General features: G+C 37.6%; 1 protein-coding gene across 1 annotated transcript in view; it reads right to left on the bottom strand.

Moving 5' to 3' along the window:
• LRP2 (LDL receptor related protein 2) overlaps positions 1–20961 on the bottom strand; it is a 193680-nt gene that overhangs the window by 96074 nt on the left and 76645 nt on the right. The window contains 14 exon segments of the mRNA XM_034642228.1: positions 1154–1382; positions 2404–2588; positions 3346–3557; positions 4581–4829; positions 5557–5571; positions 6023–6400; positions 8174–8290; positions 8397–8516; positions 9658–9897; positions 11621–11902; positions 12287–12424; positions 15000–15130; positions 16215–16340; positions 18271–18463. Of these exon segments, the coding sequence (XP_034498119.1) occupies positions 1154–1382; positions 2404–2588; positions 3346–3557; positions 4581–4829; positions 5557–5571; positions 6023–6400; positions 8174–8290; positions 8397–8516; positions 9658–9897; positions 11621–11902; positions 12287–12424; positions 15000–15130; positions 16215–16340; positions 18271–18463 (2615 nt within the window).

A 20961-nucleotide genomic window follows, 5' to 3' on the forward strand; every position in this document is an offset into this window, starting at 1 on the left:
CTGTTCAAGAGACAGATTTTAAAATGCACTGCTTGTCCTATATATATCCCATGATACCACCCAAAATTCTTTCACCTATGTGTGTCACATAGTCTTCCTTTTTACTCTGGTAATTACTCTGGGCTTCCATTTTACAAATGAAAGCAACACTGAAGTGCAGAAAGTAAGGTGACTATCAGGATCCCCTACTCCCAAGCCTTAGCCCCCAGCCCATTATCACCACTCTTTATCCAGTGCTATCTCTGCCACTCACAGATTCACAGAAATCTGATAGAGCCTAGATGCCTGTTCTCTGAAGGTAGGGAGGCCCTCCAGGGCCCTTAAAGCCAGAGAACTGTTAACAATGACAATTGTATTATTTTTTTATTATTTCTTTAGACTTACTTATTTTAGAGACAGAGAGAGAATGAGCAGGGGGAGGGGCAGAGGAAAAGGGGGAGAGAGAAACCCAAGCAGACTCAGCATGAGCACGGATCCCGATGTGGGTCTCGATCTCAGGACCCTGAGATCATGACGTGAGCTGAGCAAGAGTCTGACCTTAACCGAATGAGCCATCGAGGCACCCCAATAATGACAATTTTAAATAGAAGTCAGTAACAGCTCTTTGGTAAAATACATTAGCTCTTTCGTAAAATACATTATGTTCTATATTTTCCCATTTAACTTGTGAAAACAAATTCACCAGAATTTTCTGGATAAAAACTGATTAACATATAGAATTGTCTAATCAATATATTGTATACCTGAAACCAGTATAGCTTTGTATATCAATTACACTCCAATAAAAGATACAAAATATAAAACAGGTTGTGATTTAATTCCGAAATCTAAATATAAATTCTTAGTTTTTGCTTAACACACTTTTCGAAAGTGTAGAAACAACAGATTAGCATCTACAGATCAACTAAATCACACAGACTGTTAATCCTTCCTGGACATGACATCATCTGACCATGAACTGGAATAAAGATAGTTATCTTCTGTTAGTGAGAAAAGATGGATTGGCCCTCACTCTTGTTGATATTTCCTGGATCGACCTTGGAATGTCTAAGGCACAATAATTAATTTCTTAGTTTTCTTGTTCCTCTACCTGTATGCTTTTGACTAAGCCACGCCCATGGGTTCAGCTTCGTTTTCCTCAATACCAACTTACCAAATCACTGGCTATCACCTGCTTCCGATGCTGTCCATTATAATCACAATAGTCTATGTAATCAAGATAGGAATCTATAAAGTAGAGCAGTCTGTTGGGGTAGTCAATAGTGATGCCACTGGGCCAGAAAATCTTGTCCTCAACAATGACAGTGCGCAGACTGCCATCCATGCTGGCTCGCTCAATACGAGGGTGATGGCCCCAGTCAGACCAGAACATCAAATGGTCGCTGTGAAAAGAAATCAGTTACCAACTGGAAAGGATATATCTCACTATGGAAAATAACTGCCATTTTAAGTATACATCATCTTTATGTTCTGCTTAGAATAAATCATTTCCAGTTCAGAATATCTGTACAGAGTTTATTATTTCCTCAGAGTGTCACAAAGTAAAACTGTAATCATAATGCAGTCATGAGCCATCTGGGTCTTTCTAAAATGTTCATAAAACATGCAGAACATTATGACAATGAAATGTCTAAATGCCTATTCATGTTTCCGTACAACCCACAAAGAGTTGATCTAGAAAAATCCGTCTGGCTTTGTTTATCTACCCTGTCATTTTTTAAGATAAGAGAGTCATTTATTCATCATCAGAGAGCCATCATAAATTTCACTGGTGGGTAATACTTTACAATATCTAAGAAGTCTGCATTACTATCGAGCATAATTTGCCTAACTCACGATCCTCCAGAAAAGAATCTTAAGCTAGAGAATCTTAAGTAAATTCAAGGAAAGAAGCCATCCAATGTTTCGAAGCAAAAGGGAGAATTTCTCATTCCCTTTAGGACCAGCAGGCAAACATTTTCTTCCCCACATGACACAAAAGGAAACTCTAATAAACAACATGAAAGTAAAGCAGGAAAATCTTGCTTTTTTGTTGTTGTTGTATAACCATGAGATATCAAAGTTACGAACTGGTCTGTCTATGGAATACTACTGTGTGCATTCATTAGAGACCTAACTATATAATTCTATAACAACCAGTTCAATAATTGTATTACCAAGCTAATGAATCAATGTGTTCTTAAAGTGAACAACAAATTGCTCTCATGTACTTTACGAAGAAGACTAAAAAGATAAAGGAAGGATACCAATAACCTCTGCATGGTTACCATTTCTACAGAGAGGTTTAAACAAGGTTTCATTTCAAATTTTGAGATACGCGTATCAGCCACATCAAGTTACTATTATTTTTCCTTCAGAACCATGTCACAGCAATACCATTTAAAAAAAAAAAAAAAGTCTTACCTAATTCTGGGATCTAATGCTAGTCCCCTTGGATTTGATACATTCCTACTAATCAGCACAGTCCTGTGGCTACCATCCAGTTTAGATACTTCAATTGTTTCCAGAGAATAGTCTGTCCAGTAAAGATTGCGACCTACCCAATCTACCACAATACTTTCAGTCATAGTGACACCACTGTTTTGTATCTAAAGACAAAAATGAATAAAAAGTGAATTCTAAAGATAATTAATAAATGCAAACATTGAAATTATATGAAAATCTAGAATAAGACAACTACACTTATCCCGTGACCGCTTGTGAGGATGAGAAGATTTTGTCTTCTGTGTAGCTAACCACCAAATCAACAGTAGGGCTTTCTAGGAAAAATATACTACATTTTGTAGAATTGAATACTCTAGGATACTTCTGTTTAAAGTTTTTGTATTTGAACAAAACCTCTATCCATTTGCTCAACTGGCAACCCTATGAAACTTTATAATGTTCACATGCCAAAAGAACATCTTTCTTTATTGATTAAATGCCAACAACTACAAAATAAAGCCCTAAGGGGCAGAGGAAACATAACCATCAAGGGTCAAGAAACTGAAACTGTGGGAGATGGATTAAGAAACGAAACTAAATTAAAGCTAAAGAAAAGCAACCCCTTAACTCCCCCACACTTTCCTCTGTTCTCATCCACTAGGAAAAAAAAAATTGTGAAGTCTCCACATCATGTGACCTGGAATTCAGAATCGTGGATCTGCCTTCAGAGGTCACATTCTTATCTAAAACACCCATACATTGGGAATTATGAACATCCAGGCCTCTTGGGTGCCATGTGGCCCAGAGGGGAATAGGAGAGCTACCCAGGATGAGGTAGGACCTGCTCTCCCTAACGAGTAAGAGTAATAGACCCAAGACAGGGGGACTAGTCAGGCCAAAGATCAGCAGAAATGTACTTACTACTCTTCTGTCTGTTCCATTTTGAAACGCACTCCAGATTTTACCCTGACTTCCATCAGACCAAAAGACACGACCACTGATTGAATCAAAATCAAGAGCTACAATATGAGAACCATTCTGGACAATTGAATAGATATTGTGAAACTGGGAGGTGATATTGTCAGCAAGAATCTGGTTCTGACTTGCCACAAGTAGCAACAGACTTTCAGATCCTGTCCAAGAAGAAAATGCAAAAATGTCAATGACTGTGGGAGAAACCACAATTAAAACATCTCTTAAATATTTGATGCAATACTTTTGATAACAGAAGGAAGATTTAGCTCCAAATTATACTACTAGGGAAAACTAACATAAGTCCCTCTAAAAATAATTTATTCATTTCATGTTTATCTTAATAGCTGATTTTCATGAGTATTTAATATAAGCTTTTTACAAAATTTCTTTCTTCCTTGAATTATACTCCAATGTTCATCTCACTATCAATCTGGAGCAAACTATACTTGCATTTTTCCAGTTACTATTTGTTATTTTTGTACTTACTTTTGAACACTCCTTATCTTCCTTCCTAGAATGTAGGCTTCCTAATATCAGGAATTGATTTTTAAATATTTGTTTCTTGAGTCATTGAGCTGTGACAGAGACGTAATTATCTCTCAATATTCCCTCTCCACTTCCTTTTTAGTAATAAATGATGCCGAGTTTTAGCATGGCACACAGCCTTTACCCCACTTTATCCCCTGGACCATCTACCATTCACACTCCTACTTGAAAAAGAAAGGAACTGTCTATTTTTCATTACCCTTCCTTATTTGGTCACTTCTGAAGCAGTCAAATCAATATCTTACTACACAGTAGAATCACCTTCACATCATAGAAACTGAATTAATATTGGTTGAATTGAATCAATTAAGCATTATATAAAGATGCTTAAATGTGATATAGAAATCATTTTTAAATAATACAAAAACCATTGATATTATGTTAAATAATAAAAACTCATCTACCTATTTATGCTTAAACCTCTATTTTCCAAAATACACAAAGATCTTTATGAGTATTAATGTATTTAATCTTCATAATAAACCGAGGTTTAAGGAGGTTACATAACCCCATCCAGGATTTAAGTCCATTTGACTCCAACATTGTCAAATTGCTTCATGCAACATTTGATCGTAAACTCTGGAGTGTGCTGTTATACTGGCTGGAGTTGGTGCACTTTCAAGTTCAGTCATTACCTGTAACTTTGCAAGTCCTTCCATCAGTGTCTAACGTGTATTCTTCATCACACCAGCACCGGAAAGAACCTCTCATATTGAAACAATGCTGGCTACAAAAGCCTGGGACATTACATTCATCTATGTCTTCACAGGTCTTAGAATCATTGGCAAGCAGGTATCCTGATGGACACAGGCATTGAGCCCCAAAGGGTCCCTGAACACACTGGTGAGTACAACCACCATTGAAATCTGAGCAGCTATCCTGGTCTAAAATAAAGAAAAAGAATCACAAAGGGGAAAAGTCAGGAATCTCTGCTTTTTTGGTTCATGCTGTTGTAATATTTGTCATACAATCTGATGCCACCTTCAACGTAATATCCAGGTAAGAACTATGAGCAGCATTCATTTGGATGAGCTCCATAGGCCCGTCAGTATCTGCTCTAATTTGCTCAAGGACTTATTGTCTTCAACAATCACTGGACTTAAACCGCCTTCTTCACTATAACCCTCTATTATAACTCCACTTAGTGCAGTGAGAGAAACTGGGGAAATATTGCTGGCATCAAGAAACACACTGTCATTGATAAAGCATGCAAGGAGACCTAAATTACTTCCCACTTGCTTCCTGACATTCTTCCACCTATAGAGAAATGCAAGATAAGACTCTGACATTCAAGAGCAAGGGCTGGAAGATCTACGAAAGTGAATAAATGGAAAGGGAAAGGCAACTGGAACACTAGAGGGCACAGATCCACCAGCACACCAACATTCCTGCCTTTCAGAGCCAAAACAGCAATGCCTGAAGCCACGGAAAGCCAGTCATTTGCCTGGGATGCAAATGCCCTCTATTTCCATGTATACTCTAACTTATTTTTTAGAGTCATGATATGAAACATGCTCCAGAGGGGGAAGTCAGTCAAAACGATTAGAATATTTTCAGTACAAACATATCTCACTTAAAATCATAAGAATCTGAAATATTTTGCAATCATACCTGGCCAGGGTTCATCTGAGAGTGAGCATTGATTAAAGAGGAAAGAAAGAAAGGACAGCAATTAGGATTACATGCCAATCACAGGATTTAAATCACAGCAAACACAAATCCCCAGAATTCATTTGTTTTGTGGCAAGTTCTGATTGAAATTGGAAAATATTAAATTAGAAAATCTTAGGACCACAATCCAAAAAAAATTAATTTAACAATCTAATGGCCTCATTTAGTCTCATTTTTCTAAAAAGTAAAAACACAGAACCAAATGCAAAGGAGTTAATGAGAAGTATCATCCAGTAGTGATTTATTTCAATTCCATGATGTTAATCCCTACACAGATTTGAACTCCTAAAGGAACTAAAATCCCTTCCTTAACGCTACATGGGGACTGAGACAATGTTGATACACAGCAGGCCACTGTGTGCTCAGAGCGAATTTATGGCCATTAAACTGTGGTCAGGAAACTTACTGCAAAGTGGGGATTCATCTGTCCCATTGGGGCAGTCAAAGATGCCATCACACACTGCACTCAGATTCACACAGATGCTATATCCAGGGCAATGCCATTGCCAACTGGGACAGTGAAAGGCCTGAGTGGGGCAGTCCTTCTCATCACTCATATCCCTGCAGTCATTGTCCCCATCACAAAGCCAATCTCTTTGGATGCAGTTTCCATTGTCACACAGGAAACGGGATGGAGGGCAGGTCCTGGGGGCACAGCCATGGTGCTCATCAGATCCAAAGACGCAGTCTGAGTGCCCATCACACTCCCAGCTCTTCGGGATGCAGACACCATCTGCTTGGCACTGAAATTCATCTGGGTGGCACATACCAGGAGGCCTAGTTGCTAAGAGAAATGCATGGGGAGACGGGCTTGTGAATGCAATTCATAATCCTTTTTATATACTTCCTAGATTCAGAGGAAATGATTTTGGATCAATGGTAGGTTTATGATAATGACTATGAATGAAAATTTAATATAAAATCTAAAATGACAGGGTTCTCAGACATTGTAGTAAAGAGAAATCTTTATATGTGTCTGATAAGTTCCTCGGTCAAAAGAAAATTCTGTTTCCTATGTTTTTAATGTTCATTCAATTACAGGTTAAATAAAATTTATCTGCCTCTTTATTAAATAATTAGCAGTGCATTTCAATAGAGCTTAACAAGCCAGTAATTTTTTTACTTTGAATCCATGTGTTCTATATCGTACTTTTGGATGTTATTAATTTTCCCTCAAGCAACCTATATACTCAATGAAACCAGCACACATTAAGTAAACAAAAGGTGACAGTAAATCCTCACTTCTTTGCAAACTTTCCACTATTCACTGAGCAATCCTTGAGAGATAAGAGTTGCCTCCCTATCTCACAGGGTAAACCCCAGCTTCCTCCCAGGGGCTTTGTAAGGCAACAGCAAGTCACTGGCAATTGGCAGTTTAACCACAAATCATCACAAAAGAATTCCATGTTTTCAACATGAAACAGGAAAATCAGTGATTAAGAATTTCTGCATGTTGTACACATCTATAAAGTATTAAGCATTTTATTTAACTTTTATTTTTATCCATAGATTGAAACACTTTTTTTCTGACTGGGGAGGAAAATTAATTAAAAACCTATCTTTTACGATCCAAAACACCATTATGCTAACAAATGGTCCCCTTATTGACAATCTTTTACAAGTCTAAAGTCCATTTAACACAAAAAGTGAGCAGTAAGAGATCCTATCCACTACACATCTCCAGCCCAGAGATTACAGATCCATCAGATTCATATTCCATGAAGTGCTCCTTGAATCCTATGACTAGAAGGAATTTCTTTTCTGTGAACCTCAATTGAATTTTATCTGTACCATTTCTAAGGCCCTTATAACTGTGTACTTTGCTTCAGTTATCTCTTATGTTACATAATTTCTCCTACCCTACTCTAAGGAACATCTTAGCAGATATTCAACAAATAGAAGTTGAAATGAATTCATTTGAGTCAACATCAAATACCACTTCACACCATATCTATACCATGATCTGATCTCTCTATTGAGATTTAAAAGAAACCATTAAGACATCTTTATGTATAGGAAGCCTCAAAAACTTGAAATCCAACAATTTAGGATATCTTAGGAAAAATTAATAGTAAGAACAAAAATATCTAAGAAATATTTAACTTACCTAAGGGACTATTGGCAAGTGCCCATTTAATACAACCACTTGATTCTTAAATTCATTATTTGGAACTACCTAGTCAAACTTACTGTATGTTCAATACCACATTCCTTTGATAATAGTTTGTAATTCAGGCTGTCTTCCCTCCAAAGTTTATCCAAATTAGAGAAAACCTGCAGTAATATCAATACTGGTAAAACTGAAACATGCAAGGGCACCTGGGTGGTGCAGCTGGTTAAGCATCGAGCTCTTGATTTCAGTTCAGGTCAAGATCTGAGGGTCCTGAGACCCAGCACCTGCATCGGCCACACCCTCAGCATGGAGTCGGCCTGAGATTCCCTCTCTCCCTCTCCCTCTCCCTCTGCCCCTCCCCCTGCTTGCACTCGTTCTCTCCCCACTCCTCTCTTAAATAAAATCTTTTAAGAAAAATGAAACATGCAGATAGATGGTACTTACAACAGTCTATCTCATCAGAGTGATCACTGCAGTCAGAAACACCATCACAATGATATCTATTACTAATACACCGATCCTCACTGGCACATTTGAACTGAAAAGCAGTGCAATTAATTACTGAGAATGAAAAAAAAAAAGCATTAGAAATTAGCTCAAGGAGAAAACCACTAAACATTGAAAGTATTTTTAAACATCATGAATAAATATAAAGCAATCTACTTACCACAGCCAGCTTCATCAGATCCATCAACACAGTCCTTATCCCCATCACAGACAAAAGATAGGTCAATACATCGATGATCAGGACAACGAAACTGACTAGGTAGGCATGTCTCTGTAAATTCTAACGTCATTCAAAAACAAAACCAAGTAACAGTTTATTTCTTGTTCAGTGTGTACTAGGGCCAAACTGCAAAATGCTAAGGAGATACACAAGTTATCTCATTTAATTCCTTCAAATCAGCCACATTGCCAAAGTCAGCCCAGTAAGAACACACAAAGCCAGGGCAGTTTTTGGAAAGAGGAATAAAAAGATTATAGGTGAGAGTCAGAATCTGCGATTACACTTTGAAAACAGACTATGCTTTCAAAGTGAGCATCATGAACTTGGACCGGACTATACCTCATGAATACTGAGTCTGTGACTCTGCACCAAAGCTAAGCAGTGGAGCCCAACTAGGGACCATGGTCAGCATGGCCCACATGCCTAGCAGCAACGGTATACAGACAGATCACTACTGCATTTAACCCAAAGTCTAAGCAGAACAACTAATTCTAGAAAACCAGGATCTAGAAACCCACCTTGCTGAAGAGACATAGCCCTAGAATCAAATGTGCTGGCTGCCCCATCCACAACATGAAGCTGTTATTAAATATAGACCCACAGAATGTGAAAACTAGAAGAGGTCTTAAAAGTCCAAATGCTATGGAGGAAAGTGACTTGCCTAGTCATGAAACCAAGACTAGACCTTAGTCCAGGGAGCTCCACCTTAAACCATTATTACAGACACAAAAACAAACAATAACCTAAAGGAAATCAGAACTAGCAAGATGAAAAGCAGGCAGACAGTAATAATGGAAATTTACATTTTCCGTGCCTCTGTATTTTATCCCCTTTTTGCCTCTATGAAATGAAAAGAAAAACCAGTAGCCAAATGTCTGGATCATTTATGTGATTTAGAAAAAAAACAAATTTGCCTTAAATATACAAAAAGTCAGTCGAGAAATTTTTTCCCAGTTTGTGTCTGGATGTTAGACATCAGGGACAGTTCTTGTTCTGCATCCATAGAATTCAGTGCTCAGCAGGACGCTAAGCTTCTCATGTCTTTGATCTTATAGCTTATTGACATGGGAACTGATGGAACAGACGTGACTACGATATGAAGAAAATCATGTGAGCCTTAGAGAAAAGTGTGCAAGGTCTACTAGCTGCGCAAATCTATTCATTAGGCAGAGCAACCGAGAGAAATCCATTCCAAACTTACGGCAGTTCTTTTCATCAGATCCATCGGCGCAATCATTATCTGTGTCACAGAGCCAGCTCCTTGGGATACACATGTGATTATCACAGGCGAACAAGGATGCAGGGCAGGAAGTGGGTGCTTGGGAGGGACAGTTCTGCTCATCACTGCCATCCACACAGTCATACTGCTTGTCACACTTCCAGTGTGCAGGGATGCACTCTCCGTGGCCACAGGTGAACGCTGAAGGTGCACAGGTATTATCTACAAGGAAAACAAACCGGTCATGAAGACATTTGTTTTTACAGCCGGTTAAATGAGTTCTAACCTTGTAAAGGCCCAGTTCTTCTTTTTCAATGGAAGCAACATACAAAATAAGAAGAAGATGTTGGCTAATTGAACTTAATTTAAAAAAAAAGCAGCCAACAGAAGAAATGTGCCAGTCATTCTCACCATCATCCCCATCATCACTAGTGGACGTTTCTTCAGCAATCACCATATACCAGGCATTTTTCTAAGTGCTTCACGTATTTTTTCTCTCTTAATCCTCACAAGAATACTGTGAAGTATGTAGAATTATCTGCATTTTACAGACGAGGAAACGGAGGCTTTGAGAGATTTATGAATCTGCCCCACATTCAATCTCTAGCTGGTGTGATCTGAAGCCCATCCCTGACTTCTTTTTTTTTTTTAAGATTTTATTTATTTATTTGACAGAGATAGAGACAGCCAGCGAGAGAGGAAACACAAGTAGGGGGAGTGGGAGAGGAAGAAGCAGGCATAGCGGAGGAGCCTGATGTGGGGCTCGATCCCATAACGCCGGGATCACGCCCTGAGCCGAAGGCAGATGCTTAACCGCTGTGCCACCCAGGAGCCCCCCATCCCTGACTTCTAAGCTACTTCCTCTAATCACAATTTCACACTTAGTTGACAGAAACCTTGAAAATGTGTCATTTAAAAAAATGCACATTGATAAAATATTCAGGTAAAAAAAGTGTACTTTTAGAAACAGAAAGATAATAAAAGAGAAAACATTTTAGAAATTTTAGAAATTTCAGAAAAGGACAAGTGGGCACTTTTATTTCCAAATCTGACCCTCTTCTTTCTCTTCAAAAAGACAGGTTATTATTACTATTGATCTCACCTTGACAGAGATTTCTTAGATTTCAATTGTTCTTTATCTATTTTTTTATTTTAATGGAATGCTTTTGTTTTCTGCAATAGAATTCATTAGGCTCCAGACTTTAAAGACTAGATTACCATTGAAAGAAAAATATAAATGTTAAGACCATCATTTCACCCCTATTTTACTCCAAAGTGGGGGAAAGGGAATATAACACATGGATTTTCAAAAACAATTATTCCAAGTACCTATTCTGAGATACTATTCTCTAGATACTAAAGGTTATAACCTATTTGGTATTAGACTTTTTGAGGGGCTTGCTAAGATGTCATGACTGTATTCGTGATCCAAACAGCCAGTGTCAGGGAAAAAAAATTGTTAGTGAATATAGTCCAAATCAATGGTAGAAATAATTTGTAATATTATCTATTAATGATATATATTATCTAGCTTCCTAAAACCTTGGGGTACATATTAAAAATCTGAATTCCTAAAAGATTTTTTCCCATAGAGATAACCCAACCTTAAAAGTGGGGGGGGGGGCGCCTGGATGGCACAGCGGTTAAGCGTCTGCCTTTGGCTCAAGGCGTGATCCCGGCGTTGTGGGATCGAGCCCCCCATCAGGCTCCTCTGCTGTGAGCCTGCTTCTTCCTCTCCCACTCCCCCTGCTTGTGTTCCCTCTCTCGCTGGCTGTCTCTATCTCTGTCGGATAAATAAGTAAAATCTTTAAAAAAAGATAATAACATATGTAGGAAAGTAATTTGGAAGTGATGAATTTTGAGTATTTATTACTTCTGTTTTTAATATATTTAATTGTAGTTTTATATAATCTGATTTTTAATAATGACTGTTTAACAAATTTACTGAATTCACCACATAGGTGCTCATCACTGTTATCCTGACAGTCATCTACTCCATCACAGCGGTAGCTACTGGGCACGCATCTGCCGTTGCTACAGGGAAAGGAAAAGGAGCCACACTGCTGCACGGGTGGTTCACGGGACGGGTCTTCCTGGCATGTCAAGTGATTAGAAGTCAAACTCATTCCATACGGGCAACCACACACCCGCTGGAAATTCGGCACTGGGAAGCAGAAGTGGCTGCAGTCACCATTTGGATGTGTGGGTCGATTACAGTAGTTAGAACCTGAAAAAGCAATACCCGGGGATAGTGAGTTATGCCCACTTCCACTGGATTGATCATACGTTGAGTTTGTGAAGGAAAACAAATGGAAAAAGAACAATGTTCAGACCCAACACTACAAAGTAGCTTCTTTCTGGAAGTCAACATGCCAAATATAACTTTCAATTTAAATACAGAGAAAGTCCTTAAAATGTGTTTTTCCCAACAAGACTTTTAGGGTTAACAGAGTTGAACAGAGACTGTTCGTAAGTCTTACGTTATTTAACTATCTGGCGACAGAAATGTATAACAATCAGGAGCTATACTAAATCATTAGTACTAAAGAAAAAAGAAGCCACCATGTTAAATAAATACAAACATATGAAAGAACGTGGCAATCTCCCTCACCAATCTGAGTGTTGGCATCGTATGATTTCACATGCATTATATTAGTGATACCGCTTCGGATAACCCTCATGTCTCCACCATCCGTTTTCCTGACTCGAACGATAGCACCCAGTCTCCAGTCAGTAAAAAACACATGGTCTAAGAAGAAACAGCAGTGATTAGTATTTTCATCACAGCTCACTTATAAATCACTCTGGAAGATGCAATAGGCTTGTAACACTTCTTGAAAATGTGAGAGGATTCTCCCATAAATATCTGTAATTTGTTTCTGTAATCATTTTCTGTGTATTGTTACTCTCTAGGAATGACTCTTTACAAGGCGAAGGCGATAGATTTAATGATAACAGGATTCCAGTTCAGATAGGCGTGTATGGAGTATTGTGATGGCATTTAATAGCCACTGGGTTTAGACTTCCACAGATAAAAATAAAATTTTGGATTATTCAATAGAGCATTAGATGTGCCTCATATGACTGAGTTCTTATCCCAGCTAAAGCACTAAACTTCTGAGGGCTTACAGGTAAATACTTAACTGTGTGAGGGTTTTGGGTTTGTTTTTTTGTTTTTTTTTTTTTTGGTAAAATTAAGGAGATAGACTAAATCTCTAAGTTACCTTTCAGATCAACCATTCTGTATATCCCATGTCTTAACTGAAGACACTATTTTTTTTTACACTCAACTTTAATAGGAAGCTGTTGAGAAGGAAAAGTACAGATCTAATGCAAAATGGAACTTTCACAGTAGCCCTAGAGATCAATAAAATTATCCACAGAAGTGTGCCTACCCCTACTGCTGTAGGTATATTCCATGAAGTTTAAAATAGTGGGAAAGAGGCATCGTAAGATTCTAAACTTCAAAAATTTAGTCATGTTCACTCTACACTAGCTACCGAAGCAGGGAAGTAAACATGCACATTTTTAGTAGAATCAGTGGATTTTTCTCTTTAACGATACCTTAACTAAAATTCCCAGCTAACAAAAAAAAAATGCCTAAAATGCCACAAATTTTATCATTAGACTAGTTTTCCTTATCTATGGCCTAATCAATGAGTAATCAGTCACTGACTTACTAAATCTTATCTAGACTGAGTCCCACCACTCATGAAGGTATCTTACTATACTTAAATAGATAAGAAGTTCAATAAACCTTTCACTCCTGTGTGGTGCACAGAGAGTCAAGCAGATCTAGCCTTCACTGAAAACAGTGATGATTTCTACAGTCTTGTGTAATTAAAGAATTTTCCATAAGAAATTCACAATGAGGGCAGTGTTGGGAGAAACATTATTATTATTATTACTATTATTATTATTTGGGGAATATTGTGTTGTTTTCAGAAGTATGCACTAAAATTTTTTTCATATTGATAAAACCAAAAGGTACTGACACTGCATTTTTATTCAATCCCAAAGCATTTCATCAAGAGCAGAGAAAATTTAACATTCTTATAACGCTCTGATGTAACAGCCAATGGCTGTCTGACATCATTAATGAAAAGGGAGTGAATAAATGGGAAGGCATAAAGAGGAAGGGATGAGTATTTATAACTGACTCATCTCATCAAAAATCTCACTCTTTCAAGAGCATTTTTAAAATATTTTTAAATACCATGTACTCCTCCACAGATAAACAGACAGCAGGATGGAACATGCAATATATTTACTAGCTATTCATTCCACACTATATGTGTGGGAGAAAGTCTTTGATTTACAGTCAGTGTCTAGTCTTTTAAAGCAGCTGGCTAATTATTTAAAGTAGGAAGTTTCAACCAGAGACAAAACTAGCATATGGGTAGGGCTTTTGGTGGATCACAAAATGGCATTTCTCTATCTGGACTAATTATGGTTTGTCAAACAAAACGAGGTAGATTTTATTCTCTCCTCACCCTCTTGGCCTGGCACTTTTGTGCAATGCACAAGCTATACAATCATTCACAGAAACCTTATTTTCAAGACTAAACAAAACACCTGTTTCACAAGTGCCAAGCTACATTCGTTTTCCCTGCAACTCAACCCACAATACCACCCCTCCACTCAAGAGGGAAACTGATACATAGGTGTGATATCCCTATGGCTGCAGTTCCCCAGAATTCCATGCCCCCAGCAATCTTTACTAGTAGCAGGAAATTATTGGAAAGGCTGATGAAGAAACAAGTACATCTTGCTACTTTTCATAAGCCATATTCTAACATTTCTATATAACAATGATATCAGTTATCCAATGTGTGTCTAAGAAGCTTCAGAGTCATTCAGTGACCATGTAGTTGTAAATATGTGTAGTCAAGTTTTCCACGAGGATTCTGAGGACATTTTTACCGAAAACAACAAAACACTACAAGTCACCACAAACGCTCTTGCTGTTTTATTCTCGAAAATGATGAAAGCAGTAGTTCCCTATTTCTTTGTGGGATATTTATGCAATAGAGTACTTGGGGAGTTAAATTTGAAATGATACATGCAATCTACAAAATGCTATACTCTTAAGTTGTCAATTATTATCTAAAAGCGTCTAAAAGAAAAAAATAGACTCTGAAAGTGAAATGTTGAGTCAAAAAAACAAATGTTTTGTCTATACATAATAGTACCATTTTCATTTTTTTGTATTCTAAAGTAACCAACTTTTCTGGAAGTGTGAGATTGTCAAACAAGGATGAGTCTACTATTAACAATTTGCAGAGTATAAAAACAACACGCACTTTCATTGCTTCAAAGCATACCTTCAAAGACAGTAAGTCCAAACGGATGAGTCATCTGCTGTATATGGCCCAGGTTTCTTCTGTCTAAACCATCAAAGGTGCTGTGCTCAATTTTATCAAAAAAGGCATCTACCCAGTACAACCGTAAAGCACTAAAATGATAAAATACTTAGTTATCTGTTATCCAGAAACTAAAAATGCACCCTTTACACTGAGGGCATTCATAAATGGTATGTTCAATTTAAAAACAAAGTTTTTAAAAATTAAATTATACTCATTAAAAATGTAATAGATTTATGCCCCCCCCAAGATACAGTACTTTCATGAAGCGATTTTTAATTAACTATCTTAGAAAACTTAAAATGGGGGCACCTGGGTGGCTCAGTTGGTTAAATGTCTGCTTTCAGCTCAGGTCATGATCCCAGGGTCCTGGGATAGAGCCCCACATGGGGCTCCCTGCCCAGCGGGGAGTCTACTTCTCCCTCTTCCTCTCCCTCTGCCCTCCCCCCGCTCATGCTCTTACTCTAATAAATAAAAAAAAATCTTAAAAAAAAAAAGAAAGAAAACTTAAAATGTTATTATCTCCAAGTTAGATATTTTATTTTTCTCCTTGTTAAGTCCACAAGTTAAGAAATCCATGTTTAAAAGGCTAAATACATTTCTTTCTTTTGTCTCTCCTCTAAACTACTTTGGCATTTCATGTACATAAGCTTTTTTATCCTGTTACCTTTTCCTATATTCCTAGATAGATTAATTTCCTGAGAATTCTATCTTATACTTCAAAATTCTCCCAGAGTGTGTGTATATATATATATACACACACACACATGCACATATGTATTTGTTGATTAACTGACACCAAAGATTTCCCATCCTCAAATGCTCTCTATGAAAATTACACATGACCTGAACTTCGTCAAATCCCTATTCTACTTCCAATGGGATTTGGGTCTTGCCTCCTCTGTACCGACTTTCCACAAGGTCCTATGATTCTGCCTCCTCTATCAATTTCCTAAGAATATTCATGAATGCATTATTTTTCATCCCAGCAGAAGCTGGCCTACTGTGTTTGTGTTCTTTGTATCCTTGTATCATTCTATAGCCTTCTCCCAGCACTAATCAATGACGTAAAAATATCTGAGTGCAAGTAGTACCAGTTTCCTTACTCCATCATATTGCTTCATAATTGTTTCACAGTAAGTGGGAACTCAGTAATTTGGGATGATTCCTACTTACCCCCAATCAATGGCCAACCCATTGGGCCATCCAAGAGTAGTGTTTACTATCGGCAAAAGGTTAGATCCATCACTCCACGCTCTCATAATTTTAGCAGGATGCAACCAATCAGTGAAGAATATGTACCTAAAAAAAAGAGGTAAGAAATCAAACATGTTAACAATGGAACAAACTACATGACTTGGAAAGATTTAGCACAAATTCAGATTTTCCAGAGACTTGCTACAATTAATTTCATTTTCTGTATATGCTATTGGGCTTATACAGAAAAAATGAAAATCTGCGTAATAAACAGACTGAGTATATAACTGATCTCTTTTTTTTTATCTAACTCTTAATTAAAAGTTCAGTTATCAACTTATAACCAATGGCACAAATACAAACAGCATTAAAATGGGCATCCAGAGGAGAGAACCACTGTGCCACACCTAGGATCTAAAACTACTGTCACCAAGTAGATTCTTTAAAAAGACATAATTCAGGTTACATTTTATGATTCTATTTTTTTTTGAGATCCTTACACCACTTTTTTTTCATAATAATATTTTTATTATATTATGTTATTCACCATACAGTACATCCCTGGTTTTTTATGTAAAGTTCGATGATTCATTAGTTGCGTATAACTATTTTTTAAGTAATCCCTATACCCAACATGGGGATCGAACCTACAACCCTGAGATTGAGTCACATGCTCCACCAACTGAGCCACCCAGGCGCCCCTGGGTTACATTTTAAATACTCCAAAGTTGTTCAAATGAAATGATATACTATGGGCAAGAAAACAGATTTTAATCTCTTTCCTCTCTGGATTAAACATCTAGGACACACTTGATAGCTCTTTAGTCATCTTCCACAAGGAACTGATCAATTTGCAGGAAAGCATTTATCTCTGATGAAGAATGCACCCTTATCAACATAACTCTTATACAATCTCTACCCAAGGCATGTTTTTTTTATTCTAAGGAGTGACAAAAAGAAAAATCTAGGGGAGAAAAAAATTCTTTTTCGTGTGAGCCTTAAAACTAAAATCAGTCTTTTCCAAAACATAACTTTCTGAAATGTGACTTCATATTCTTTTAAATGAAGGAGTGAGTAGGAAAGGAATTTAACAGCTTTTCAAAACCAAATGCCAAAGATTTAGTTGAAGATAAATTCATTAGAAAATCAACTCTCTACAGGGCAATAAAATTTCTTATTAATTGTATCACCAGTTTTTAAATGTTTCTTACATTATTTCACAGGGAGAAAATTAAAATACAAAATAAACATTCTAGAGGCAGCATACAGAGTTCTTAGACGCAAAGGCTTTGTAGTCAAGTGGGCCTGGAATTTGAAGCCTAACTGTTGCCTAACAGGTATTCTATCTACCTGGCTCACAAACCAGCTTTTGAATTAGACAAGATTATGTAAAATGCTTACTATGTGCCCTGAATGAATCACGCTTTAGTGAATTCCTACTCAATTTCTTTTTTTTTAATTCCCCTCAAATACAACTACCCAACTCAGACTTGTTCCAAACAAACATATTAGCTATTAACCATATTTAAATTAGAAACGTAAGAACCTAAAAAAGAATAGCATGAAGTGTTCTTTCTTGTCAGACACCACCAATCACAGAATGGTTAAACATGAAACTTAGTCTGTAGTCTGAAAGACTTTTTATTCTGAAAACTACTGAATGATTAAGCAAGTTCTACTAAGCTTTATATCAATACATTAAAGCAGGGAAAGAATTTGAGCCTTTCCTGATAATTCTACTGCACATTCAATCCTTCTCTACTGAACCTGTTATCACATTGTTGGTCCTCTTCAATTGTGAAAAAAAACCCACACTTCAGTGAAGACTGGGAAAGCTGAAACTAAGGAGAAAGAGTTTTCAAGGAGATAAAGTGATTACTTAAGCTTATGCTAAAGGGATAAAATGTAAGGTGATTTCAATTTATATAGTTCAATCTTACATTTGCTGAACTTGCCAAATAACTGTGGCATCACTTTTCCATAACGTTAAAAGACATACAGTTTCAAGCTCTTCAGAAAACACGAACACACTTACCCAGCGATAGGATGAACTACGATTGATCGTGGGTTATTTAACTTCTGGATTATTGCACGTCTCGATTTATCAGCTAGCCTCATGACACTGACACTCCTATAAGAAGCGTCTGTCCAATAGAGATTCTTTGAAATCCAGTCAAAAGTCAAACTTTCAACACTTTCCACCCTGTTGGCAGTGAGAATTTCTCTTCCTGCAAGTTGAAATATGGACAAGGTTTAAACTAAACATATTTTATGACATACACTTTCCTACTACTGCATATTTAAATTGTGTCATAGTTACAGCATATTTCAGTAACCCATATGGAATTCTTTAAAAAAAAAAAAAAGACTAAACTGCTGAGCAACAACATGAGATAAACCTAGAATCTATCCATTCCCAAAAGTTTGGTTCTCAAAGAACAGATATGATTCTGATAAACAGAACCAGAAGTGGTATGCCCTAGATTTACTCCCTTGTTAAACCTTGCAGGAAAAAAATTTTCTCATTGCAGAACATCTGAAGAGAAGATACCTGAGTTCACATATTCACAACCACCACCCACAGACAGCTTTGATAAGCTGACACCACCAGGTACGACTGGTGGGGGGATCTCTGAGGTGCAATGGCCCAACCCTTTCATCAACAGCCTTTCAAAAACCTCTAAGTTGCCACGTTTTGAGAAGACCAGTGAAGATTCCAAAAGAAAATCAGAACTAGGTATGGGAGAAAAAAAAACCACTTTCCTCTTTGTGAAATTTTTATGTCTTTTCCTCTCTTTTTCCTATTTTTGCTAAAGAAAATCTGAGTCACAGTAAAAGGTAACACTTTTTTTGAAGTAGGAAAACCACTCTTAGTGCTTCTTCCATTCATCTACTTAATGAATTATAAAAAGAAATTCCTCTATGTGCCAGACATAATATTGCTAATAGTATTAATAATAAAAGCTTATATTGAACACTAATTATGAGCCAGGAACTGATTCAAGAATTTTACATGGATTCATCCACGCTCCAATCAAAGTATTATTAGTATCCCTATTTTGCAGATGAGGAAACTGAGTCCTAGAAAAGCGAAGCATCTTGAAAGAAGTCTGGACACTGCCTTCAAGGGATTTATAATGAAGTGGGAGAGCGAAGAGGAGGCAATTAGGCCAAGGGGCAAAAATCAAAGAGTAATGGGTGTTATGACAGAGGTATGCACAGAATGGTATGAAACACAGACTCCAAATGAAGCATATGGCAAGGTGGAGGTGAGGAAAAGTTTCCCAAAGGAAGGGGTGAATTGAGTGCTATAGAAAAGCAAAGGCTTGGAAGTGAGAGGGAGACAGACTGAGAATTCCACGTTTCAGATGTTAATGAGTTAATGATAAAGGCTAAAAGAAACGGAGAAATTTAGGTAACCACCAGATCCTGGGAGGAATGGGGGAATAAGAGGGGAAGGGATAGTGATCATGCTCTATGCTAAGGCAGGAGGTCTGTGAGAAACAGGGTACAGATGTCCCCTTAGACCTATTGGTTTTGAGGTGGTTGTAGGATATATGGTGAGATATCCAAAAGGGACGTGGCATTACGGGTCTGAACCTTAGAGAGCTTGGAAGGAGATTTATATCATTAACTGAAAGAGCCTTCCCTGATCTTTCCCTCATTCCCCAGGTTAGGAGGAAAATCATTCAGTAAGTCTCCCCACACTGACCTATAAATCACTACATAAGCAGTAGTCAAAGACATGGAAGGCGCAGTTATGCAGAACATGAAGAAGAAAACCAATGTTAAACACTAGAGAACACAGTTGTTTAGGAAGCAGGCAAAGAAGGAAAGATCTGTAAAGAACACCTAGAAAGAACGGCCAAGAAAGAAAAGGAAATGAGACTGGAGGTGACCAAGTGAGAAAGGCTTCAAGTGACATGGTTGGCAGATTGGGGTGGAATGAGAAATAAGAAGTAAAAATGTGGAAGTGAGAACAGGAACATATAGTCCAACCATGAAATGAAAGAGAGAGAGCTGTAATTAGAGAGACACATGGACTGGAAGGTGGGTTGAACTTTTAGGACGAGAGATTTGAGCATATCTGAGTTCCCTGAGAGCTTCATTCAGCTGATCTTGACTTTAATTTGATTTCTGACAACTCATTTTCTACACATTTACTCACCAACACTTATTTCTCTCCCTGGAAAACAGCAATGTGACACCTCCCTCATCAAAGCATAGAAAGTTTAACCACTGACTACAGAATATTTTAAAAGGTAACTTGTTCAACATGTAGACTTGAAATTGACAAAAGGCTTGATGAGCATTCCAGTTTGACAAAGCAGAAGGGAGCTGACCTGTGAGACGCTGGTAGGAGACTGAGCCTACATGGGGCTCAGAGACACAAGACTGCCTTTTGGTGAGTACTAAGATTGACTGGAGTTCTCCAAGCTCAGCAGACCTAATTCTGGTCCCCAGAAAAGATGCATTCTGGTTCAAAGTAGAAGACTGACCACACATGTTTTCTCCTCTTCCTTCCAAACTCTCAAAATGCCATTACAGGGGCAGCAGATAAGAGATTTCCATGGTTTAGAAGATTAAGTGATTAGAGGGATAGTAACTCGCTAAGTGGGGGAGAAAGCTGCAAACTCAGTGCCAGCAGAGGAAAAGACCCCCCCCCACACACACACACACACGAAGCCCCAGCATACTGGCTCTCAGAGGTACCGGGAGAAACTCA

Source organism: Ailuropoda melanoleuca, chromosome 2 (genome assembly GCF_002007445.2).
Source record: "Ailuropoda melanoleuca isolate Jingjing chromosome 2, ASM200744v2, whole genome shotgun sequence".
NCBI classification, from domain to species: Eukaryota; Metazoa; Chordata; class Mammalia; order Carnivora; family Ursidae; genus Ailuropoda; species Ailuropoda melanoleuca.